The 24,610-nt window shown below is 43.8% G+C and overlaps 1 protein-coding gene across 1 annotated transcript in view; it reads right to left on the bottom strand.

The window, feature by feature from the left end:
- Positions 1-24,610, bottom strand: part of csmd1b (CUB and Sushi multiple domains 1b) — a 1,295,488-nt gene that overhangs the window by 1,132,655 nt on the left and 138,223 nt on the right. Inside the window, exon 3 of the mRNA XM_085996460.1 lies at positions 23,323-23,410. Within this exon, the coding sequence (XP_085852586.1) occupies positions 23,323-23,410 (88 nt within the window). The remainder of the gene's footprint in view (positions 1-23,322; positions 23,411-24,610) is intronic.

Raw genomic sequence — 24,610 nt, 5'->3', positions numbered from 1 at the left:
GATAAAGCTTGATGGAGTGGACAAAAATGAGCCTCAAGATGGAACAGCCTCTGTACCAGTCAGAAGGCTGTTTGATTTTTTTTTGCTAACTCTAATATCTCCTTCCTATTATTAAGATATGTTTGCCCCTTTATCATCCATCACAATGAATCATAGTACTAACAACATTACCTTGAAGCTGTACTGTGCAGTATAAGTATGAAAACATGTTAACTTGTTCAGTTGAAATTCCTTTTTGTGCCATTTTAAGTGGGTCAATGCCTTTGTTAAATAGCAGACAGAGGAATTTCACACCATTTTCATGACTGTCATAGCAGAGCCTGATTTCAAGACAAAACTGTAACCTTGCTATTGCTTGAAGTAGTTACATTTTCTACTCCACTAATGGATGAGTTCTAGTAACATGTAAGATTTGTGCCCTTAAAGCCGCCACCACGTTCTCAATTCTTCTTATTCACCAATAGCTTTCCTATCAGAATGTCCAGGAAATTAATACAGCGTTCCATGTAAAGCGGCATTCTGAACAACAATGGGAGATTTCTTCTTTTCAATATTGATAAAAATTCATAATTGCATTTTTATACTCATGTATATGATTTTGGTACAGCAGCAAATAGAGAAAATGTTCCCCAAAGGTGTCAATTAATTGACATGCACTGTTAAACGCAGCCTTTATCTCAGTTTCCTTATCTTGCAGAATAAAAAGAAACCAGCAGGTCTTGTGTTTGAAAGTGTTTAAGGCTTTCTTGAAGATTTACATTCAGAAATAAAAGCAAGACAAATATATCTAAGCGTCTGATCAGCAAACACAAATAAGCAACTGCAGTATATAAACCTTTCCAAGGACAAGCATGCTCTGGTTTATATCTGGGTAGAATTTGAAGTCAATGGAAAGGAAGATCCAACGAGGTGTCTAACAGGCAGCAGAACCAGCAACTCCATAAAGTCTGAAAGCTGAGCAAAGTTGTATCAGTCAAACCAAAAGACTCCTAAAACAGAGACAGGGATGATTACAAAGAGGGTGACAAGAAGCTGCATACGCTGTAATTTAGATATTTGACATCTAGCCTATATTATGGATAAAACATATATAGCAGTGCACAACTTATGGAATATGAGTCTAGGCAGAAGTGACAACGCAGGAAAGAATCAGTTCAGAAAGCACATCTGCTACAAGCCGTGGCTCAGTGGTAGCACTCTAGCCTCTGAGTGAACAGGCTGTGGGTGAAGGACCACTCCAGAGAATTGAGTACATAATTGAGGCTGACACCCCAGTACAGTACAAAGGAAGATGGTTGTGGTTGTTGGATGTCAATCATCTCAGTCCCAGCACATGGCTGCAGGAGTTCCTCAGGGCAGTGTCCTAGGCCCAACCATCTTTAGCTGGTTCATCAATGACCTTCCCTCCATCATAAGGTCAGAAGTGGGGATGTTTGGTGATGATTGCACAGTGTTCAGTTCCATTCACAACTCCTCAGATAATGAAGCAGTCCGTGCCCACGTGCAGCAAGACCTATACAACACTCAGGCTTGAGTTGATAAGTGGCAAGTAACATTCGCGCCGCACAAGTGCCAGGCAATGACCATCTCCAACAAAAGAGTCCAACCACTTCCCCTTGACATTCAACGGAATTATCATTGCCGAATCCCCAACCATCAACATCCTGGGGTCGCAATTGATTAGAAACTTAACTGGACCAGCCACATAAATACTGTGGCTACAAGAGCAGGTCAGAGACTGGTATTCTACACCGATTGACTCACCTCCTGACTCCCCAAAGCCTTTCCACCATCTACAAGGCACAAGTCAAGAGTGTGATGAAATAGTCCCCACTTGCCTGGTTGAGTGCAACTCCAACAACACTCAAGAAGCTTGACACCATTAAGGACAAAGCAGCCCTCTTGATTGACACCTCATCCACCAACTTAAATATTTACTCCCTCCACCACCAACGCACTGTGGCTGCAGTATTCAGGCGCATGGGAACACTACCACCTGGAGTTACCCTCCAAGTCACACACCATCCTGACTTGGAAAATATCGCTGTTCCTTCATCGTCACTGGGTCAAAATCCTGGAACTCCCTCCCTAACAGCACTGTCGGAGTACCTTAACCACATGGACTGCAGCTGTTCAAGAAGGCGGTTCACCACCACCTTCTCAAGGGCAATTATTGATGGGCAATAAATCCCAGCCTTGCCAGCAATACCCACATCCCACAAATGAATGAAAAAAAAAGACAGGCTCACCCTGTCCAGAGAGATAAGCACTGAATAGGCTGAAACATTGGTTTTATCCCAACAACAGAGGGCCATCACTGGTCTGGAGAAAGAAAATGGTTGAGCTGTAGATATTGAAAAAGGTCACAACTTAAGTAGAAGTTGTTGCTGCGAAGAGGCAAAGGACTGGACAGATTCATCTTTCGCCAAATGAGAAAAGCATGAATGTTAACCATTCACTCATTAGCTTTGGGACGGTGGGTAAATCGCTGGGTTGGACCATAAGAGCTGGAAAAAGACAGCTTTATTCTTCATTTTGCTTGCCACAGTTTCATAACACACTTCATTATTTTCAGCAACCTTGCGTTGGTTTTTTTTATAAAAAAGAATAAACAGACAAATGCATTGCAGAGAACTGGAGTATCTCCATCCTTTGTCAATAGATGAATGCTTGATAGTGTTCCTGACATTTGTTTCAGAACATGAAACTACATTATCTCCTAAACTAAAGTACTATTCTGTAGACAACAGAAAATAACCCACAAGTTATTAGATGAGCTGTAACCATTTCAAATTTATCTGTCATTTTTACAAATTGAAGGGATAATCTTGAGGAATTTTAGAAGTCTGACTAACATAAATGATTACATTTTCTTTGTAATTCGATAGCACCAATGCAAAATAGAAAAGTGATGTTTATTCTGTCAACATTAGCAGCTAATGCAGTTCAACAGGATGCTTCTGGTTAGACCTCTTCTTATTTGGCTACAACGATGAATATCAACACAAGAAAAATACCAGACAATATCATGTTTAAATTGCGTTTGAGCTAGACCTGATTAATGCTGCGCCCCCAAACATTAACCTGTACTTCTCTTTCAGATCATGACTGACTTGTTTTGTATTTCTTGCATTTTACTTTTTTATTTCATTGAAATTTGCGGCCATTACGGCTCGCAATCTTGGCTCCCTGTTCAACTCTGAGGAGAGTGAAGCACAATCGTGCTTTAGGTGGTCAAGCCAGATCCAATGTGGGATGACCACTTGTGTGCCAGGTAGGTTTGAGTTTGTGCCCCTCAAACATGAGGGAGCATAGCTAGGGGCGGCACTGGTGGAACTGCAGGGTTGGGAGACAGCGATTGCTTTGCTGGGAGCAAGTGCAGCAAAGAGAGACATGAGAATACCACAAATACAGGTCTCATACCTGACTTGCCAGTGATTGACATTGAAAGTGGGTGCAAAAAAGGGGAACAGGTTCCCCAGGACTTCCATCTTGCTAAGTGAAAAATGCATATGGGATGAAGATCTCCTCTAATTATGTTCTTTATGAAAGTGTTTAAAGTTTTGTTACACATATGCATCTTCCCCCATAGGCCCCTCCTCGCAAAAATGCAAATTCAGGGAGCATTAGCTCTTTTGCAGCCAATCTCATACATAACCGATATACTGACAGTACTGTCACCAGACGCAAGTATAACATTCTATATTTGTGATCACTTCTTGCTTTAGCAAACTCAAACAAAAACTTACCACTTGTGCCGAGTATCTATTTTCATTTCACTCTCAAAAAGCTTGTTATTGCCATATAGATGATTTCACAAATATTATTTGTGATAATTGTAATGTATGTACCTTTAAGGGGGAGAACTACTTTTTACAGCTCCTGTATCCTGTAGTACCGGCAGTGACCACACCTGTATATAAACCCTGAGTAGTGATCTGTACAGTCAGTTGCAGTTTGAACCCTCATTCAGTAAACACCTGTTGATCATTCCCTGCAGTCTGTTGTCTGATTATTGAAGGACACAACATTAAGATACACGGATATAACATTGGCGATGACGCAGATTTGAACCTACCTTCAACTCTACATCACCTCCCAGGGATTCGCTCCTGGAGAACAGTGGAAGGAGGTTGAGTCCAGAAGCACGGGCATCGACCACGGGCAACCGCCCAGTCATCCAGCAGAGATTTGAGCATCGCAGGGGAGGCTGTCGAGAGCCAGGCTTGGCTTTCCAGTCACGGTGGTCCAGCAAAACGGGCTGGCAACAGGTACTGCGCAGACCCTTCCCGGACAGCGGCGGCTGGAGCCGACCGAGCGGCACAGAAAAAGGCCGAGCAGCGTCGACGGGGGAGAGAGAGAGGGCAGAGCGCACAGGGCGCAGCCAGTGTTCAGGACCGAGCGGCGTCAACGGGGAGAGAGACGAGAGAGAGAGCAGAGCGCAGCCGGTGTTCAAGGGCCGAGCAGCGTCAACGGGGGAGAGAGGCGCGCAGGAAAACGCGAGGCGCTGCCATTGCCACGAGGACCACAGAGAACGGCATTGGCAGCAGCGCAGGAGCAGCGCACGAAACCCACAGGGCATCGCCATTTGCCACGAGGACTGCCGAGAGCGGCGTTGGCAGCAGCGCGGGAGACACCATTTTAAGCCGCAGCGGGGAAGAAAGGAAAGCGTGGGAGATGCCATTTTAAGCCAGTCTAACCACACCCAAAAATGCCGAAGGGTGGCAGTATCACAGCGTTCGACAATGAAGTCGAAGATTGGACGACATATGTCGAACGCATAGAAGTATACTGCAAGGCGAATGAAGTGCCAGATGACAAGAAAGCGCTGGTATTGTTGAATTCAATGGGTGCAAAAACGTATGGCTTACTACGAAACCTAGTAACCCCAGAGAAGCCAGTAAAAAAGGATTTTGAAAATATAGTGTCAATCCTACAGGACCACTTAAACCCCACACCGCTGCTGATAGCAGAAAGATTTAAGTTTCACAAAAGGAACCAGCATAAAGATGAAAGTAATGCTGAGTATTTAACGGAACTGCGCAAGCTATCGAAACACCGCCAGTTTGGAACGGGACTAGCAGATACTTTAAGGGACAAGTTTGTGTGTGGGCTTCAAAGTGAAGGAACCCAGAAACGGCTTCTATCAGAAAAGGATCTTACGTTGGACAAGGCTTTCAGCATTGCAGTATCACACGAAGCAGCAGCACGGGGCGCTGCAGAGATACAACGGAGACCGCAAGAATATGGCACAAATGAAATGTCATACGGAACAGTGAAGTGCTATCGCTGCGGCAGAACAACACACGACCATAATGATTGCTGGTTCAAGGACAAAGTGTACAGACAGTGTGGAAAAGTAGGACACATAGCAAGAGTCTGCAGGTCGGGAAAGAAAACCAGCAGCAAGAAATCTCCACAGGAGAAGTACAAGAAGGTACATAAGGTGACGGAGAGTAGTTCAGACGAACAGAAGAGTGATAGAGACTCCGGAAGCAAGGAGCTGGGTTGTCTGAAACTACATAATGTGATCAAAACGGAGGATCACCAAACTATCTGGATCACGCTCAAGATAGCAGGAGAGCAAGTGAAAATGGAATTGGACACAGGATCAGCCCTAACAGTCATAAACCGAAGGGATTACAAGCGGCTATTCTCACATATACCCTTGAGAGATACAAAGATTGTCTTGAAGACGTACACGGGGCAAAAAGTCTACCCCAAAAGAAAAATAAGGGCGAACATTATATATAACGGCAAGGAAACACCAAAAATGGACCTATATGTATTGCCAGATGGAGGACCACCACTACTAGGACGTGAATGGATCCGGAAGATACAGCTAGATTGGCATTCCATACAAGCACTGACTGTAGATGCCAAAAAGGATGACGACGTCACACCTGGACGACTGTCAAAAATGCTAACTGACGCACAAGAAGTGTTCCAGCAGGGACTCGGAACACTAAAAGACATAACAGCGATGATCAAAATAGAGGAAAATGCAAGCCCAAAGTTTTTTAAGGCCAGACCGGTACCTTATGTGATCCGCCCAGCCGTCGAAGCAGAGCTGGAAGGTTTGGAACGTTCAGGAGTACTGTCCAAAGTGGGCTGGAGCGAGTGGGCTACACCCATCATTCCTGTAATGAAGAGGTCGTTGAGTAATACGCCTGGGGAACCAAAGAAGGTTCGCATCTGTGGGGACTTTAAGGTGACAGTGAACCCAGTCCTTCACACTGTACAATATCCGCTTCCGCGGATTGAAGATATTTTCGCCTCGCTATCTGGAGGGAAACGCTTCACTAAGATTGATCTGGCCCAGGCGTACCTGCAAATGGAGGTAGAAGAAGCCTCATACGATCAACACTCGTAAAGGGCTCTACCAATACAACCGGCTGGTGTTCGGGGTAGCATCAGCTCCGGCTATTTGGCAAAGGGCAATGGAACAAGTCCTGCAAGGGATTCCAGGGACCCAGTGTTATTTGGACGACATCCTGGTCACGGGCAAAAATGACAGTGATCACCTCGCCAACCTGGAGCAGGTGCTCACTAGATTGAAGGAATATGGGCTCCGAGTTAATCGCCACAAATGCGAGTTTTTCCAGAAGCAGATCTCGTATTGTGGCCACGTTATTGATAAAGGGGGGTTACATAAGTCCCCTGAAAAGATTGAGGCAGTAGTCAAGGCTCCAGCACCGGAAAATGTGTCACAACTGAGGTTGTTCCTCGGGCTGGTGAACTACTACCATAAGTTCTTGCCGAATTTGTCTACCGTACTACACCCACTGAACACCCTACTGCAAACGGGGGTACCATGGAAGTGGAGTGACGAATGTAAACGAGCTTTCCAGAAGAGCAAAGCACTGATCACATCAAAAGAGGTGTTGGCTCATTTCAACCCAGCACTACCAATTTGGTTGGCGTGTGATGCATCACCCTATGGCATTGGAGCGGTGCTGTCGCACAAATTCCCGGACGGCTCGGAGAGGCCAGTAGCCTTTGCGTCTCGGTCACTAACCTCAGCCGAGCGTAACTACACCCAGATTGACAGGGAGGCCCTCAGCCTAGTGTGGGGAGTGAAAAAGTTCAATCACTATCTGCACGGGCAGAAGTTCACCTTGCTGACTGACCACCAACCACTTGTCTCCATCTTTAATCCAAAGAAGGGCATTCCGGTGATGACTGCGCAACGGCTACAAAGATGGTCCCTTTTTCTAGGGGCGCACCAATATGAAATCGAGTATAAGGGCACGAAACAGCATGGAAACACTGATGGGCTATCACGCCTGCCACTGCCTACTGCGGAGGAAGCACCAGCAGTGGATCCTGTCGAAATATTTCATTCGACTATAATTGAATGCTTGCCAGTAACTAACGCTGGTATAAAGAAGGAGACCCGAAATGACCCGACACTGTCTCGAGTATATGATTTGACGGTGAAGGGATGGCCAGCACATGGCGACTCACTGTTGCCAGCATTCTCATCCAGAAGAGAACAGCTGTCAGTATGCCAGGGGACCTTGATGTGTGGATCCCGAGTGGTAATTCCACCCAAGTTAAGGGAGAGAGTGCTCAATGAGCTTCACGAAGGTCATCTGGGAGTGGTGAAACTGAAAAGCCTTGCTAGGGCTTATGTGTGGTGGCCGGGGATCGATCAGCAAATCGAGGACCTGACAAAGAGCTGCTCAGGATGCCAGGAGGTCCAAAATGCACCACCACATGCCCCTCTACACCCATGGGAGTGACCCTCATCTCCATGGCAACGGGTGCATATTGATTTTGCTGGTCCATTCATGGACTCAATGTTTTTAATAGCTGTGGATGCGCACTTGAAATGGCCTGAGGTGATCAAAATGTCCTCCACCACCACGGAGAAAACTATTGCAGTCCTACGGACCATTTTTGCCAGGAACGGCTTGCCAGAGCAGATTTGCTCTGATAACGGACCACAGTTTGTGTCCGAAGAGTTTCGAAGATTTATGAAAAGGAATGGGGTAAGGCATTACACATCCGCCCCGTATCATCCAGCCACAAATGGATTGGCTGAGAGATTCGTACAAACTTTTAAAAAAGCAGTAAAGTCCATGTGTGATGACGACATTCCACTGCAGCATAAGGTGGACAATTTCCTGTTAGCCTACAGAAATGCAACACATGCAGTCACCAACCAGGCCCCGGCCATGATGTTCTTTAACCGAAGGTTGAGATCTCGTCTGGATTTGCTCAGACCAAATGTACGAAGAGATGTTGAGAGTAAGCAATTCCAGCACATAAATGAGAAGCCGACAAGGAGCTTCAATGTAGGGCAACCAGTCTTGGCCCGCGACTACCAAACAGAGAAATGGCAACCAGGAACGATATGCACATGGCAGGGGCCACTAATGTACACAGTGGATGTTGGGGAGAACATTGTGAGACGCCATGCTGACCAGATCCTAGAGTCACAGGAACGAGTCAACCCCATGTCTCGGCCATACGTACCTGGTGAGGAACCCGACGTACAGGTCGCATCTACCTCAGAAACAATAGCATTGGAAGCTGATGAATCAACTGACGACAGGGTGTTAGAATCGCCTCCGCACCAAGAGCGAGACACTCGGGAAAGGCGTTATCCAGAAAGAATCAGGAAGCCTCCCCAAAGACTGAATTTATAAATAGACTATTTTCAGTTAATGTTGCATGTTAAAAGTGTTAATTGTAATTAGTTTGATATTTAATTGTTAAATGAGTGTTATGGTACTGTTAATCTAAAAGGGGAGGAATTGTAATGTATGTACCTTTAAGGGGGAGAACTAATTTTACAGCTCCTGTATCCTGTAGTACCGGCAGTGACCACACCTGTATATAAACCCTGAGTAGTGATCTGTTCAGTCAGTTGCAGTTTGAACCCTCATTCAGTAGACACCTGTTGATCATTCCCTGCAGTCTGTTGTCTGATTATTGAAGGACACAACATTAAGATACACGGATAGAACAATAATGAAGCTTATATTTTGGTTAAGTATATCGGGAAGACTGAAGCCATTGTTTTCGGTCCCCGCCACAAATTCCGTTCCCTAGCCACTGACTCCATCCCTCCCCCTAACATCTGTCTGAGGCTGAACCACGCTGTTCGCAATCTTGGTGTCATATTTGACCCTGAAATGAGCTTCTGACCACATATCCGTAGCATAACTAAGACCGCCTATTCCCACCTCCAGAACATCGCCCGTCTCCGCCCTTGCCTCAGCTCATCCACTGCTGAAACCCTCGTCCAATCCTTTGTTACCTCTAGACTTAACTATTCCAACGCACTCCTGACTGGCCTCCCACATTCTACCCTATGTAAACTTAAAGTAATCCAAAACTCGGCTGCCCATGTCCTAACTCGCACCAAGTCCCGTTCACCTATCTCCCCAGTGCTTGCTGACCTACATTGGCTCCCGGTTAAGCAACGCCTCAATTTCAAAATTCCCATCCTTGTTTTCAAATCCCTCCATGGCCTTGCCCCTCCCTATCTCTGTAATCTCCTTCAGCCCCACAACACCCTCCCCCCCCCCCCGAGTTAGCTGCGCTCCTCTAATTCTGCCTTCTTGAGCATCCCTGATTATAATCGCTCAACCATTGGCGGCCGTGCCTTCTGTTGCCTAGGCCCTAAGCTCTGGAATTCCCTGCCTAAATCTCTCCACCTCGCTACCTCTCTTTCCTCTTTTAAGACGCTCCTTAAAATCTACTTCTTTGATCAAGCTTTTGGTCACCCGCCCTAATTTCTCCTTATGTGGCTCGGTGTCAAATTTTTCATCTTATAATACTCCAGTGCAGCACCTTGGGACATTTTACTACATTAAAGGAGCTATATAAATACAAGCTGTTGTTGCTGTTGTATCGCCTTCCTATCTAACAGAGACGGCCACTTGTAAATTATTTCCATTATTGGAAACAGCAGTACCGAATGGGAAGTGTGTACCTCAAGAATAGATCATCAATCAGTCATGAATGGTTTTAATATCATTCAACGGAAATCTTTACTGGCCCAAATAATGTTGCAATGGTAGCTCCAGGACCAGCTTCAAGGTCAAAAAATAATATAGAGCATCTTATTTTTCTGACATGTACTTGCAATGCTTTCTGACCTGCATGAATCGGCATTGTTTTGTTATTATTTTACTGCAAGGGCTGAATTGTTTTCCAGTTTTCCACCACACCATTCACATGCAATTTTGTGTTATAATAAGACAAAATAGTGTTTCCAAAGGATGCTGTACTTATGTGAGGACAATTAAGCTGAAATCCACATGAAGATGGAACAACAGCTCATTATGGCTCAGAAAGCTTGTCAACACTTGTTTTGCATTGTCTGGAGGACAGATTCATGAAAAGAAAAGAAGGCCCAGTCGTCTGCACAATATCACAGAACAACATAGGAACAGGAGTAGGCCCTTCAGCCCCTCGAGCATGTTTGGCCATTCAATTAGATCATGGCTGATCTGTATCTTAACTCCATCTATCCACCTTTGTTCTATTTCCCTCATACCCTTACTGAACAAAATTCTATCAATCTCAATTTTGAAATTTTCATTTGACCCCCCAGACTCGACAGCATTTTAGGGGACAGAGTTCCAGGTTTCCACTACCCTTTACGTGAAGAACTGCTTCCTGACATCACCCCTGAATGGCCTGGCTCTAATTTTAAGGTTATGCCCCCTTGTTCTGGACGCTCCCCCCAGAGGAAATATAAGTGCTTTCTATCCTAGCCTTGGTTGACAGTGCCGTAGAATCTAGTCTGTTAAATTGCAGAATGAAGGTAACAAAAATGATAGCGACAGAAAACACACATGCATAAGCTTGCACATGCCTTGTTTTTACAAAGTCAAGATTGGCAAGTTTCTTTTTTGGCCACAGCCCCTTCCCTGATGATTGTATGAGCTTTCTTGGTTTGTTTTTCTTTTAAAGCCAGAGTGCAGTTATTTTCCAGCAACCCCCGAACTCATGTCCAATCTTGTGGCTCTGATATACCAGTGTTTCCAAAGGATTGTGTACTCTTCTGAGGGCAATTACGATGCATTCCACATGAAAGAAGTGGGAAAAAAACCTAATGGTCAGGAAACCACATCACTGGGCTAAACAGGACGGCCAGGTCCAACCACTGGCACTGCTAGAGGCAGCTTATTACATTGTTGCTCCACTGCTACCTCAGCAGGTACGGGGGAAACAACTCTCCAAGTCAGACTCATAGGAACAGGAATAGGCCCCTCGAGCCTGTTCCACCATTCTATTCGATCCTGGCTGATCTGTACCTCAACTTCATTTACCCACCTTTCCTCCATTTTCCATGATACCCTTATGTAATGAAAATATAGCAATGCCAGTCTCAAACATTTCAATTGACTCAGCATCCACACCCTCTTGAAAGAGAGATCCAGATTTCCAGTACCCCTTGTGTGAAAAAGTGCTTCCTGATGTCACTCCTAACTGGCAGCTTTAATTTTGTTCTGGATTCCCCACCTGTTGTATCTATGCTTTAATGCGTCCAATCAAGCATGTAGATACGTCGAATTAAATCAGAGTCAGGCAGACAGGCTTCTGACTGTGATCTTTACTTTATTCCTAAAATGGCTGACTGCAGCTTTCCCGGGTAATTCCCATAATGCAATGCACATTACATTACCGTATTAACTGGTGTTAAACTCGTACATTACATTACCGTATTGACTGGTGTCAAACTCGCAATCAATACACGACACCACCCACCCCCCACCAGAGGAAATATTTTATCTATATCTACCCTATTGAATCCTTTTATAATTTGGATCACCCGTCAACCTTCACAACTCAAGAGAATACACACCAGGTTTACTCAACCTGTCCTAATTTAAACCTTTCAGCCCTGGTATCAGTCTGGTGAATCTGCGCTGCACACCCTCCAAGGCCAATATATCTTTCCTGAGGTGCGGTGCCAAAAACTGAATGTAGTACTCCAGATGGAGTCTGACCAAGGCTCTGTAAAACTGAGGCATCACTTCCACACTGTTGTATTCCAACCCCCTTGAAATAAAGGCCAACATTTTGTCAGCCTTGGATCCCTAATCTGTGCTGTTAGTTAGTCTCAACTTGGACAGCAATGGGGTGCTGCCACTGGCTTTAGTGCCACTGGACTCGGGAGAGAAACAATTGCCAGTCTTCCTGCTCTTCAGTCACTTGAACATGTACCGAAGACCTACTGATGCCTATAGAGCCATGTTCCAGCATGCTTCACAGCCTTTAGAGGAGGATGGCAGAGAAAAGGCGGGGGGGGGGGAGGGGAAATGAGAAAACGGGAGAGAAAGAAAGAAGAACGCTTATGCAAATGCTGAAGTGAATTCTCTTCTTCCAGCAGCAGCAATCTTTTCAACAAGTATTTACGCTCATCCCAAACATATTGACCCAAAATTTCCTGTGGCAGGGCAACGAATGGTGCCCTGTTAGTTAGACTTGCCCATGCCCATTTAAAGTCGACGATATTTTGTTCTGCAAGTTGCTGGAAGTGCGTGATGGAAATGGTGTGGCGCCCTCTACAGGGCATCTGAGATCTGCGTGAACAGAGCAAGCAACTGTGTATCTCCTTAACCAATCAGATTGAAGGATTCTGAAATTAGAAGTGCAAAGACTGAGAAGGAAATGTAAGTTAGAATAGTGAATTCAATGTCAAATCAGGTACAGAAAGAGAAATAAAGAGAGGAATGAAAGACTGGATTAAGAGAGAGAGAAAAAGAGACAGAAAGGAAAAGTTTAAAAAAATGGTTTTTTTAAAATCTCCAACAACAATTAAAACGTGAGGAAATGAAACTCCCCACTTGTAATAGTTAGTTTTCAGTGCCAGAGAGGTTGACTGACAGTAACTAACACTTATCACATCATTAAAAGGGCACTTAGACTTGAAATGACTTGAGTTAACTTTCTGTGACGAGTTTAGTCATATGTACTGCGTATGTACAGCAACTTCACACTGCTCAATGCATTGGAATGGGGAGCTAGACAGCAAGATGCCATTTTCGCGAAGCCAATGGAGGAGCGGTGCATTTCCGACATCAACTTCACGATTTCCACGTTTAATCGCCTACCAGCCCTCGCCTGAAGTGCTGTGGCATTTGTATATAAGTAATAGCCTTGCCGTTATTTTAACAGCAAATTTTGGGCCAATAAGAAAATAGTTTCAGCTGACTTTTGTCTGAGAAAAGCACACAGGGCATCATATTTACCGAGTAGTGGGAGGCAGTCAAGAGGGAGATACATGGAGTTCAGGGTGAACATGTTCCCACAAAGAAAAAGGGTCGAACTGCCAAATTTAGAGCCCCCTGGATGACAAGGTGCATACAGGGTAAGATAAGGCAAAAAAGGGAAGCCTATATCAGATATCGTGAGCTCAATACTGCAGAAAGCCTAAAAGAGTATAGAAAGTGTAAGGGTGAAATTAAGAAGGAAATTAGGAAAGCAAAAAGAGGGCATGAAAAAATACTGGCAAGTAGAATCAAAGAAAACCCAAAGATCTTTTATAATTACATAAAGAGCAAGAGGATAACTAAGGAAAGAGTAGGGCCTTTCAGGGACCAAAATGGTGATCTATGTGTGGAGGCGGAGGATGTGGGTAAGGTACTTAATGAATACTTTGCAGCTGTATTCACAAAAGAGGGCGACAATGTTGGAGTTAAGGAGGAAGATAGTGAAATATTGGATAAACATAGTAAGAGAGGAAGTATTAAGGGGTTGAGCATCCTTGAAAGTAGATAAATCGCCAGGGCCGGATGAAATATATCCGAGGCTATTAAAAGAAGCAAGGGAGGAAATTGCGGAGGCTCTGACCATTTTCCAATCCTCCCTGGCTACAGGAGTGGTGCCAGAGGATTGGAGAACTGCTAACATTGTACCATTGTTTAAAAAGGGAGGAAGGGATAAACCGAGCAATTACAGGCCAGTTAGGTTAACCTCGGTGGTGGGCAAATTACTGGAATCAATTCTGAGGGACAGTATAAACCTTCATTTAGAAAGACACAGATTAATCAAGGACAGACAGCATGGTTTTGTTAAGGGAAGGTCATGTCTGACCAACTTAATTGAATTCTTTGAGGCCTTAACAAGGAGGGTCGATGAAGGCTATGCATTTGATGTAGTCTACATGGATTTTAGCAAGGCTTTTGACAAGGTCCCACATGGCAGGCTGATCAAAAATTAAAAGCCCATGGGATCCAAGGGAGAGTGGCAAATTGGATCCAAAATTGGCTCAGTGGCAGGAAGCAAAGGGCAATGGTTGAGGGGAGTTTTTGCGACTGGAAGGCTGTTTCCAGTGGGGTTCCACAGGACTCAGTACTCGATCGCTTACTTTTTGTAGTATATATTAATGATTTAGACTTAAATGTAGGGGGCATGATAAAGAAATTTGCAGATGATACAAAAATTGTCCGTGTGGTTTACAGTGAGGTGGAAAGCTTTAGACTGCAGGAAGGTATCGATGAACTGGTCAGTTGGGCAGAGAAGTGGCAAATGGAATTCAATCCAGAAAAGTGTGAGGTAATGCATTTGGGGAGAGGCAACAAGGCAAGGGAATACACAATAAATGGGAGGATACTGAGAGGTGTGGAGGAACAGAGGGACCTTGGAGTGTATGTCCACAGGTCCTTAAAGGTAGCAGGACAGGTCAATAAAGTAGTTAAAAACGCATACGGAATGCTTTCCTTTATTAGCTAAGGCATAGCATATAACAGCAGGGAAGTTATGCTGGAACTGTATACAACACTGGTTAGGCCTCAGCTTGCAGTTCTAGTCACCACGTTACAGGAAGGATGTGATTGCATTGGAGAGGGTGCAGAGGAGATTTACGAGGATGTTGCCAGGACTGGAAAACTTTAGCTATGAGGAAAGATTGGATAGGCTGGGGTTGTTTTCTTTGGAACAGAGGAGGCTGAGGGGAGACTTGATTGAGGCGTATAAAATTATGAGGGGCCTAGATAGAGTGGATAGGAAGGACCTATTTCCCTTAGCAGAGGGGTCATGAACCAGGGGGCATAGATTTAAAGTAGTTGGTAGAAGGATTAGAGGGGAGATGAGGAAAACAAATTTCATCCAGAGGGTGGTGGGGGTCTGGAACTCACTGCCCGAAAAGGTGGTAGAGGCAGAAACCCTCAACAGATTGAAGAGCCGTAACCTACAAGGCCAAGGACCAAGAGTTGGAAGGTGGGATTAGGCTGGGTAGCTCTTTCCCGACTGGCATGGACATGATGGGCAGAATGGCCTCCTTCTGTGTCGTAATTTTTCTATGGTTCTATGTAAACAGTCTTCATTTATTTCTTACATAAATAATCTTGTTAGTCAAAAGAATCTTTGATATTTTGGAACATGGAGGAGATGATTGAACATAGGAGTTTTCATTAAGACCTCTAGCCCTAGCTAATCACAAGAAATGGATTGGCAATTCAAAATTGCTCATTGAACAGACTGACAAGTCTCTGAGCTAATGACACATCAGTATGTGATGGCTCAGAAACTGCAGGAATACAAGATTAAGAAGAAACTGTAACCATGAATGGCTACAGTTACAAATATTAAGCCAGAGGTGACGCTCAGCCTGTTGTCAGGTCTGTTATGATATCCTTATTAGATTGAATAATGCAATTAACATACTGACAGAAAAAATATACAATGAATGCCGATTATAGATACGATATTCTGATTATTCATTTCTTGTTCTCTCACAGTTCTATAAGGATTAATATTGCATCAGTAAATAATATGAATTTATTAATATGAATTTTACTGAGTGTTGTATCATGTTAAAGTTGAATGCACTTAGTAAAAGTTAATAATTAATTTGCTGGTTCTGCCTTCATTCTTCAATTGCAATTGTAGTTAAATGTATTTACACTGAACTAATTGTTATGTTAACCACGAGACTACTAGCATTTGTCATAACAATGTGTGCTGCTCACTGAATCATTTCAATGTACAATCTTATTTCTTGTTAAATCATTACTAACTTAATAGATGGAACACAAAAGTAAATGTCTTGAGCTAAGACTTGTGATAAATGCACATATTACAAAACAACTGATGGAATAGTACCATAATTTAATAGTATGGCGCTTTATTCACTTTGATGTAATCACATGTTCTCTGAAAATGCCACAAAATTCAAATCAATAACTATGGACAAATAGAAGTAAAAAAAAAAGCATGCAGATTATTTTCTGCAGATCTCTACTATGTACAGCCAGAATACAGTATGCCTGAACATCCCAATTCTTCTATTTAAGGATATATAAGGAAATCCATAATGTTCAGAGTCTATGTTTGATGCCCATTCCATTCGAAGCCCCTGTTTGATCATTCATTCATGGGCTTTCTTTCCCAACCACCTTTTGATGCCCTACTCTAATGAAAACTAATTTCCTTCTCCAACCTCTTATAGAAACAAAAAAAATCAAGCAGTCTTGTGAAATATTTCTATAGTCCTCAGTCCTACTTCTCAACAGATATTGATTCAGCTCCATTTCAAAGGTACTAATTAACCCGTGGGAATAAAAGTTTTTGTCTAATCTCCAACCTTGAGTGAGGCTTGTAGATTCTGTACCAGTGCTGTCTAGTCCTATGCTCATCCAAAATAAATAGCTTGTTTACTTCTAACTCATCTGTACCTCTCATTATTTTGAAGACCTTCATCATGGCCCTGATATTTACTCGGGGTCCGGGAAGAGAGCAGGGAGGTGGGAGGATTTTCGGAAGGGAAACTCGGAAGTGTGGTGAGGTGGGGGTCGGATAGCATGGGGCAGGGGGGGAATAAAGCATTTTTCCTTTATCATCATCCACTGCTTTCTGTTGTCAAGCCAGTTCTCAGTTCATCTGGATAACCTGCCATCGACCTGAATCGTTATTGGAACTTCATTTGCCATTCTTCGGTGCTTGGGTACTACTTGAGTGCTTATAGAACTCCGAAAAATATCACAAATTTTCTCCTTCAATTCCTTAAGAATTCTAGGATGTATACAATCTGGCCGAAGAGTTTTTTGAATATTTATTCCTTCCATTTCTGTATAGCACATTTATTATTGACTTATACATATGCTATGGGTTGATTAATCCCATTTACTATGGCTAGAATTTATCCACAGTCCTCCTTTGTGAAAACTGATATAACAAATCCATTCAATACATAGCTTCCCTATTCTGATTAAAAGATATAATTTTGGATCCACATGCTCTTTGACCTTCCATCTACTATTAATAGAGCAGTGAAACTGTTTTGTGATATCGCTACTTCTCTCACTTTTTCTAATAATGTCTTTAGTTTCCTCAGTTGTATTTTTGTAGGAATTCTAAGCCTTCCAATTGTTTGGTTTCAGTGTGTCAGCTGTAGCTCAGTGGGTCGCACTCTTGCCTCGGAGTCTGAAGGTTCAATTCTCACTCTAGAGACTTGAGCACATAAATGAGGCTGACAAGTCCAGTGCTGCACTGTCGGAGTTGTCGTCTTTCGAATGAAATGTTAAACCGAGGCCCTGTCTGCCCTCTTAGGTCAATGTAAAAGATCCCATGGCACTATTTCGAAGGAGAACAGGGGAGTTATTTCTGGTGTCTTGGCCAATGTTTATTCCTCAACTAACATCACAAAAACAGAGGGCCAGATTTTCAGTGTGCCGTGAGGCGGGCTTTTAGGCGTGCGGGGGGGCAAAAATCCCGAATTCGGGGGTCCCGACGCCATCCCGCCCAAAACCCGCCTCCACGTAAGTTTCAAAGGAGGCGGGTACCCGCCCCACACTGGGACCCGCCGACCCGAGACGGGAAGGGGATTAGTGCCAATTAACTGCCTGTTAACAGGTAGTTAACAGGCAGTTTTTAGCCTAATCCCTATTTTGAGGGGTGTCGTGTGGGATTCCCGATGGCCCAAACCACGCCAGGTTAGAGCAGGCGGGCCGTCGGGTTGAAGGACTTGGAGGGGTCACGGTGTCGGTGTTCAGGTGAGTGATGGGTGCATGAGTGCAAAGGTAAGTGTGTTTGGTGTGTCTAAAGTGTGTAAAAATGTTTAAATTACCTGTACTTACCTTAACAACCTTTCTTCCTCTAGGCGTCAGGAGTCCATCACTCATCCGGCATTGAAAGCTGAATGGCTGCGATCTGTCAAAAGTGACAGCCTTCAGCTTTCAGTGCCGGTGAGAGTTCTAACTGAGTCTGCGTAGAAGGACTCAGGTTAGAAGTCAGACTGTCAGTGTTTGACAGCTTCAAACAGCTGTGAAACACTGATATTTCATCTGTCAACACCTCTTGACAGATGAAATTTCAGTCTGTGATGCCACCTGTTGTCGGGTGGCCCTTAATTGGCCTGCTGAGCCCGCTGGGCGGGCTCAACAAGGTCAATCAAGGGAAAATCGCGTGGATTGGCCGGATTTCGATGGAGGCTGGACTAAAACCTGAAAGTTGTAGTCCCGCCTCCTTCCCGACTGCTGAATGAAAATCCAGCCCAGAGTATCTGGTCATTAACACCTTGCTGTTTGTGGGAGCTTGCTATATGCAAATTGGCTACTGCCTTTGCTACATCACTACAGTTCAAAAAGTACTTCATAGGCTGTAAAGCACTTTGGGATGTCCCGAGGAAGTGCAAGATGCTATATAAATGTAAATCTTAATTTCATTTTCTTTTTGTACCTCAAAGTGTTTTTTTCCCCTTCTTACTAACGCACTGCAGTCTGGATATTGTCATGTTTCTTTTTTTTTTAAATGGAATATACTTTTGCTTCTCCCCTGTAAAATAGTCTCAAATGCATTCCATTGTTCTTCCATTCTGTTTTTAAGTCTGATTTCCCAATAATGTCACCTAAAACATTTCTCATAGCTCCAAAGACCTGCTTTTCCAAAACCCCATTGTTGTTTTTGGCCTCAGCTTCAACAATATCAAACTATAATACCATGATCACATGATCCCAGTTGCTCACCAGATTCCAGGTGCTAACCAGATCCAGTGGATTGCTCAACATCAAATCCAATACAGCCACTGCTCTACTTAGCCTGCTTCACATGTTGTGTGAGTTAACCATGCTTGCCTGCCTCAATGAATTTGTTAGTATTCTGATCACTCCCTTCAACTTGTCTCTGATGTGGCTGTTCAACACATGGGATTTTGAAATCTTTCACGACGAGCACATTCTGCAGCCTTATCTGCCCAAGCAACTCTCCACCTGTCTTTCCAGCTTGTGATGCTGGTCTACATCTGTTAGCAATTAATACGTTTTCACCACTTACTCTTTGCGAAAGCATGGGGGGAGTTTTTCAGGGGGTCAGCGGGCGCGTTCGGTGGCGGGTTGGGTGGGAAAATGTTTTATTTTGACAGTGGGTCGGGACCCCGCCACCATGTGGCTTTCCCAGATGTCGGGTCTGTCAGCGCTGAACAGACCCGACACGCAGCGGCGGGGGAGGCAATTCAGGTCATTATAACCTTGTTAACAGCACATTCAGAAGTATTTTGAACTCACCTTTACATTTTACGAGGTCGCACATGGGGTCCACGCTGTTCGGGGATCATGTCAGGTAAGCAGGTCAAGAGTTCAATGGCCATGGAATCATCACATTACTTGACAGCTGCAAATGTACTATAAAAGCTTCCATCTCACAGCTGTTCACTTTCCAAGCTCAGAAGCTGCTGCTTACTACATTTGGAAGACAGATTCAGCTTTATACAGGTCGCAAGTGTTTGGAGCAAACTCTATATCCAGTGACACCTCATTGGAACTATCTCTCTCATCATTGACAGCTTGCTTCTGTCATCTCAAGTTCACCTGTCGTCTATTACATCAGCATCGGTGCCCTTGAAACTATCTCACCTTGGTCCTCAGAATCCCACCATGATCAGCTCCAACACCAGCAGCGTCAGGCACACCAGTAGCGCCAACAACAACACCAACCTTCTCCGCAATCAACTGATGCTGCACAGGACACAGGGCATCAGCACCCGACCACATTACTGCCTGGGACTCCAGGGATGGCCTCACCATGGCCAGATTTACTTCACTTGACTCTGTACACCCTGGCTGCCACATGATGCACCAGGTTGGCACCACCCCACACCAGCACCATGAAGCATCCCTACAATGCCCAAGCCATTCCTTTCACACTTGCAATTCTGCCCTTTGTGCTTTACTCCTCCCTCTGTTCCACCATTAGGAGCAGAGCCTTCTGCCTTCATGGTTCTGCAATTTTCTTCCAAAACACATACACGCCAACTCTCCATATTGCAACGCTCACAACCAGTGTATTTTTTGTGGGATCGTAATTGCTGACAGAAACCAACCCAAGATTTAAACTTCCATGGTTAGTCTTGAATGCTCCACGAATCTCTTCTGTGCATACAGAGAACTTGTGTGCACGCATTTCCAGATGATCAGGTGGCTCCTGCGCTGGTGTGTGGCCAAGGTAGCTGGCAGTAGGTAAGCTAGCACATAAATCCTCGTGTTAGCTAGGAATCTTCAGCGGACTAAAAACACTGCTATTAAACCAGTACACTGAAGTGTCACTACATAAGAACATAAGAGAACATAAGAGATAGGAGCAGGAGTGGGCCATGCGGCCCCTCGAGCCTGCTCTGCCATTCAATAAGATCATGGCTGATCTGATTTGGCCTCAAATCCACTTTCCCGCCCACTCCCCATAACCCTTGACTCCCCTGTAGCTCAAATATCTGTCTATCTCTGCCTTGAATATATTCAATGCCCCAGCCTCCACAGCTCTCTGGGGTAGAGAATTCCAAAGATTCACGACCCTCTGAGAGAAGAAATTACTCCTCATCTCCGTTTTAAATGGGCGACCCTTTATTCTGAAACTATGCCCCCTAGTTCTAGATTCCCCCACGAGGGGAAACATCCTCCCTGCATCTACCTTGTCGAGCCCCCTCAGAATCTTATATGTTTCAATAAGATCACCTCTCATTCTTCTAAACTTCAATGAGTATAGGTCCAACCAGCTCAACCTTTCTTCATAAGAAAACCCCTTCATCTCAGGAATTAACCTAGTGAACCTTCTCTGAACTGCCTCCAATGCAAGTATACCCCTCCTTAAATAAGGAGACCAAAACTATACGCAGCACTCCAGGTGTGGTCTCACCAGCGCCCTGTACAGTTGCAGAGTCTGGCCATAGAGCCATTATATATGTGCAAATTATTTTGTTTTTTGTTGGGTAATTGTTATGAGGAGATAATAGCCTTAAGTTAGTGACACCAGTGGGTAATAAAAGAAAAACATTGGCATCACAAAGCAGAACCAATGGTCTGTACAAAGCACATGAAACATTACAAATTTAGAAATGAATTTTCCCAAAGGTGTAATGAAATATTGACTGCAATTTAACAAAACATAGTCAGTAAACTATTACCCACAGCTGCAGTTGTGATTTTAGATGGTTTTCGATCACCTTACTCTGCTAAAAACACATTTGATGTCTATGCAGCGCTTAACAAGGGGATGTCAACCGTCAGTGTTTGACTTCGCTAATTGTCATTTCTCGGGCTGTGTCTGCTTGTCAGTGTTTGCTCATAAAGATCAGCAGGCAAATTAAACTTCCCACTCTGCCCCAAGGTTGTCTAAAAATGCTCTTATTTGAGTGCATGCAATGTGTGCGCATGTGCAGCCTTGCAATTAGATGGTTCCTGCGCTGGCTCATGACGAAGGTACCTGGTGCATGTAAGTTATCACAATGGAATCAGGATATACTGAGTGATTCGGCAGATAGTGTAAATGATCGCTATTTCCGATGAGCTCTGCAGCCTAAGTCAGCTCGCCCGCAATCCTGCAGGTCACCCTCCATTAAACCTTCCAAAGTCTCCACTCATTAAATAATTGGGCAGGGTCAGGAATTGTAGAAGATAAATTTCCACCAAACAACAAATAGTCACCATTTTTGTTTTGAAACTATCAATCATTTAGAAATGTTAGGAAATGCATTTGATGAGCTGATCAGTAACGTGTCAATTTCAGCCCAAGCACTCCATGTCAATCATGCAGGCACTAAGTAAGAACTAGAGCACTCTTGTGAAGTTGCTTGAGTTTTGCTATGTTAAAGGTGCCACATGAGCAGAAGTTGCTCTTATTGAAGCTGATTGGGGTGGAATCGGCATAATTTTACTTTTAAACCTTTCTTCTTTGAACTACTGCCTGTTGATTGCTTTGGTTGCCACAGAATTGATTAGATGCCTCAATTCTCTGATGTGAGTTGCTGGGTTAACAGTTCCATTGCCAGTCTTTTCAGGTATTTTGTGCTGGGCCATTTGGCCTTGATCCTTTTCTTTCAGTCTTTATGTGGATTTGGAAATATTCAAAGTCTTTTTTTTTAATCCGAGTGATCCAGTTATTATTTGATTCTATAATTAAGTGCTTTGACGATATTACATTATGAATCTTTTTTTTGTTAAGTATTAACCAGCAACGTCTTCGGACCACATTTGCAATGCAGTTTAGCACCATAACATGGAATAGGAAATCAGATCTTTACATGTTCTAAAATAAAAATGAAGGTGAAACTTTTTTTTGTAAAATACAAACTATTTCCCAATTTCATAACATAATTGTGCATACTTTAATATTCCAGGTTCTGTCAAGAGTGGAATCTCTCATGATAGAACTGGAAGAGAGACTATTGTTAGACAAACATTGTTCTAGGGATACAGTAGCTCTGGAAGGTCAAGAGTTCAGTGTTTGTCCTCCTTCACCACCATTTGAGCTCAATCACAGGATGAGCTTTGTCATTCATCAGCAGGCTATTGCATTTGCTCCTGCCCTTCAGAAACAACCTTTCTGGCAGATTCATCCATTGCCTTTGACCCAAAAAAGCCCATGAGCATGACTGTCTCAATTTCCCAGCTGAAGAAGGAGGACTGACAGTAGTCAGCGGAAGTTAGGATGTAAAAATGGGAAGAAAGTAAAGGCAAAATAAGCCTTACTACACATTTAACTGATAGTGTGTTTTAGGTGTTAGTACCATGGAATCTGCATTTATATGGATATACAGGTAAAAATGATCCCTATAGTTTTGCCACTAACATCACAATGTGGTATAAGCTGATGTGATATTTCAGTCAGCAACAGATAGCTTACAGATTGTTGTATAAATTCCGACACCTTGAACTTTCCATTCTCACAGCGCTGAGCCAACATATGTCTAATAGGAGTATTTACTCTAGCTCCTCTTCTGGTATAATATATGGACACAATGAGAATGCAACACTTTATAACCAATTGTAAACACACTCTTTCTACTGCCAACATGCACTCTTAGTTAACTTATTTAAAAGGTTTGCTTCAGCATCTCCTTCATGCAAGTACCAAATTTTTGCTTACCTGATGTCAGACCCTGTTCTTTTGCCATTTTCTGGAACTCCTGGATCAGGACACATGTCAGGCACCAGAGCAACTCCACCTTGACTCACTGTAGCATGGAGAAAATGGCAGGTTATATCAACTGGTCACAGTTTATCTACTGAATTGAAATTCTTTCAATTATATTTGAAACTGAGAAATGTATGAAACTAAATGCAGCAAAATTATTATAATGCATATTACAAATCACAAATGTTATCATTGCCATTTGTAGCCCATTTAATCTAGCACCAAAATAAATACTGTGAGCTCACAAAGGATCTGGTTCAGGCAACAGTTCATTAGCTTTTCTTTCAGATTGCTCATAAACTGATTTGTCCGTGACAGTAGTCCTTATGGGTGTTATGGTTTATGATTAGTTATCAGTCACCTGGTCAGCATTGCATTTAACCAATATATCTAAAGTCGCACTGGTGTGTATGTGTTGCTCAGCAATGCATTAAGATACAACTAATATTAATTCAGAAATCTTGCTTCCTTTGTTCAATATTAAAATTACTTACTGATTCATTAGACCATCTCCTGTCCCCTAAGATGCTGGTCCCAATTTTAACTTCGGGTGGGTGGGTAGTGCTTTTCCAGAAATTAGGCCTGGGCTATTTTAACTTGCAGGCCTCATTTAATTTTTGCCAGCCAATGGGAGGGAAGTCGGTGGGACGTGGGGGAAAATCACAAAGCCCGCCAATACAGGGGAGGTGGCGGAATTGACTTCCGGGCCATCTGTCTCACGGGGGTCTCGCATTCAGGGTAAAATAAGATCCTGAGGGGTCTTGACAGGGTGGATGTGGAGAGGATGTTTCCTCTTGTGGGAGAATCTAGAACTAGGGGTCACTGTTTAAAAATAAGGGGTTGCCCATTTAAGACAGAGATGAGAGAATTTTTTTCTCACAGAGGATTGTGAGTCTTTGGAACTCTCTTCCTCGGAGGGCAGTGGAAGCAGAGTCTTTGAATATTTTTAAGGCAGAGGTAGACAGATTCTTGATAAGCAAGGGGGGTGAAAGGTTATCGGGGGTAGGCGGGAATGTGGAGTAATCAGATCAGCCATGATCTTATTGAATGGTGGAGCAGGCTTGAGGGGCCAAGTGGCCTACTCCTGCTCTTAATTTGTATGTTCACGTGTATGTTCGTAAAATTGTGTCCCCCCTTTCCCTGCCCCGCCAACCGCCCCCCCCGCCACCCGCCCCCCCCGTTGACTCATGCTAAAGTAGAGTTGAACAGGAATTGACCATCTTTCAGTAACTTTCCAAAG

This window comes from Somniosus microcephalus, chromosome 9 (assembly GCF_052327205.1).
Source record: "Somniosus microcephalus isolate GS21.2 chromosome 9, FLI_Smic_1.0, whole genome shotgun sequence".
Classification (NCBI taxonomy): domain Eukaryota; kingdom Metazoa; phylum Chordata; class Chondrichthyes; order Squaliformes; family Somniosidae; genus Somniosus; species Somniosus microcephalus.
Note: the sequence above shows the minus strand (reverse complement) of the source record. Positions and strands in the feature narration are given on the sequence as shown.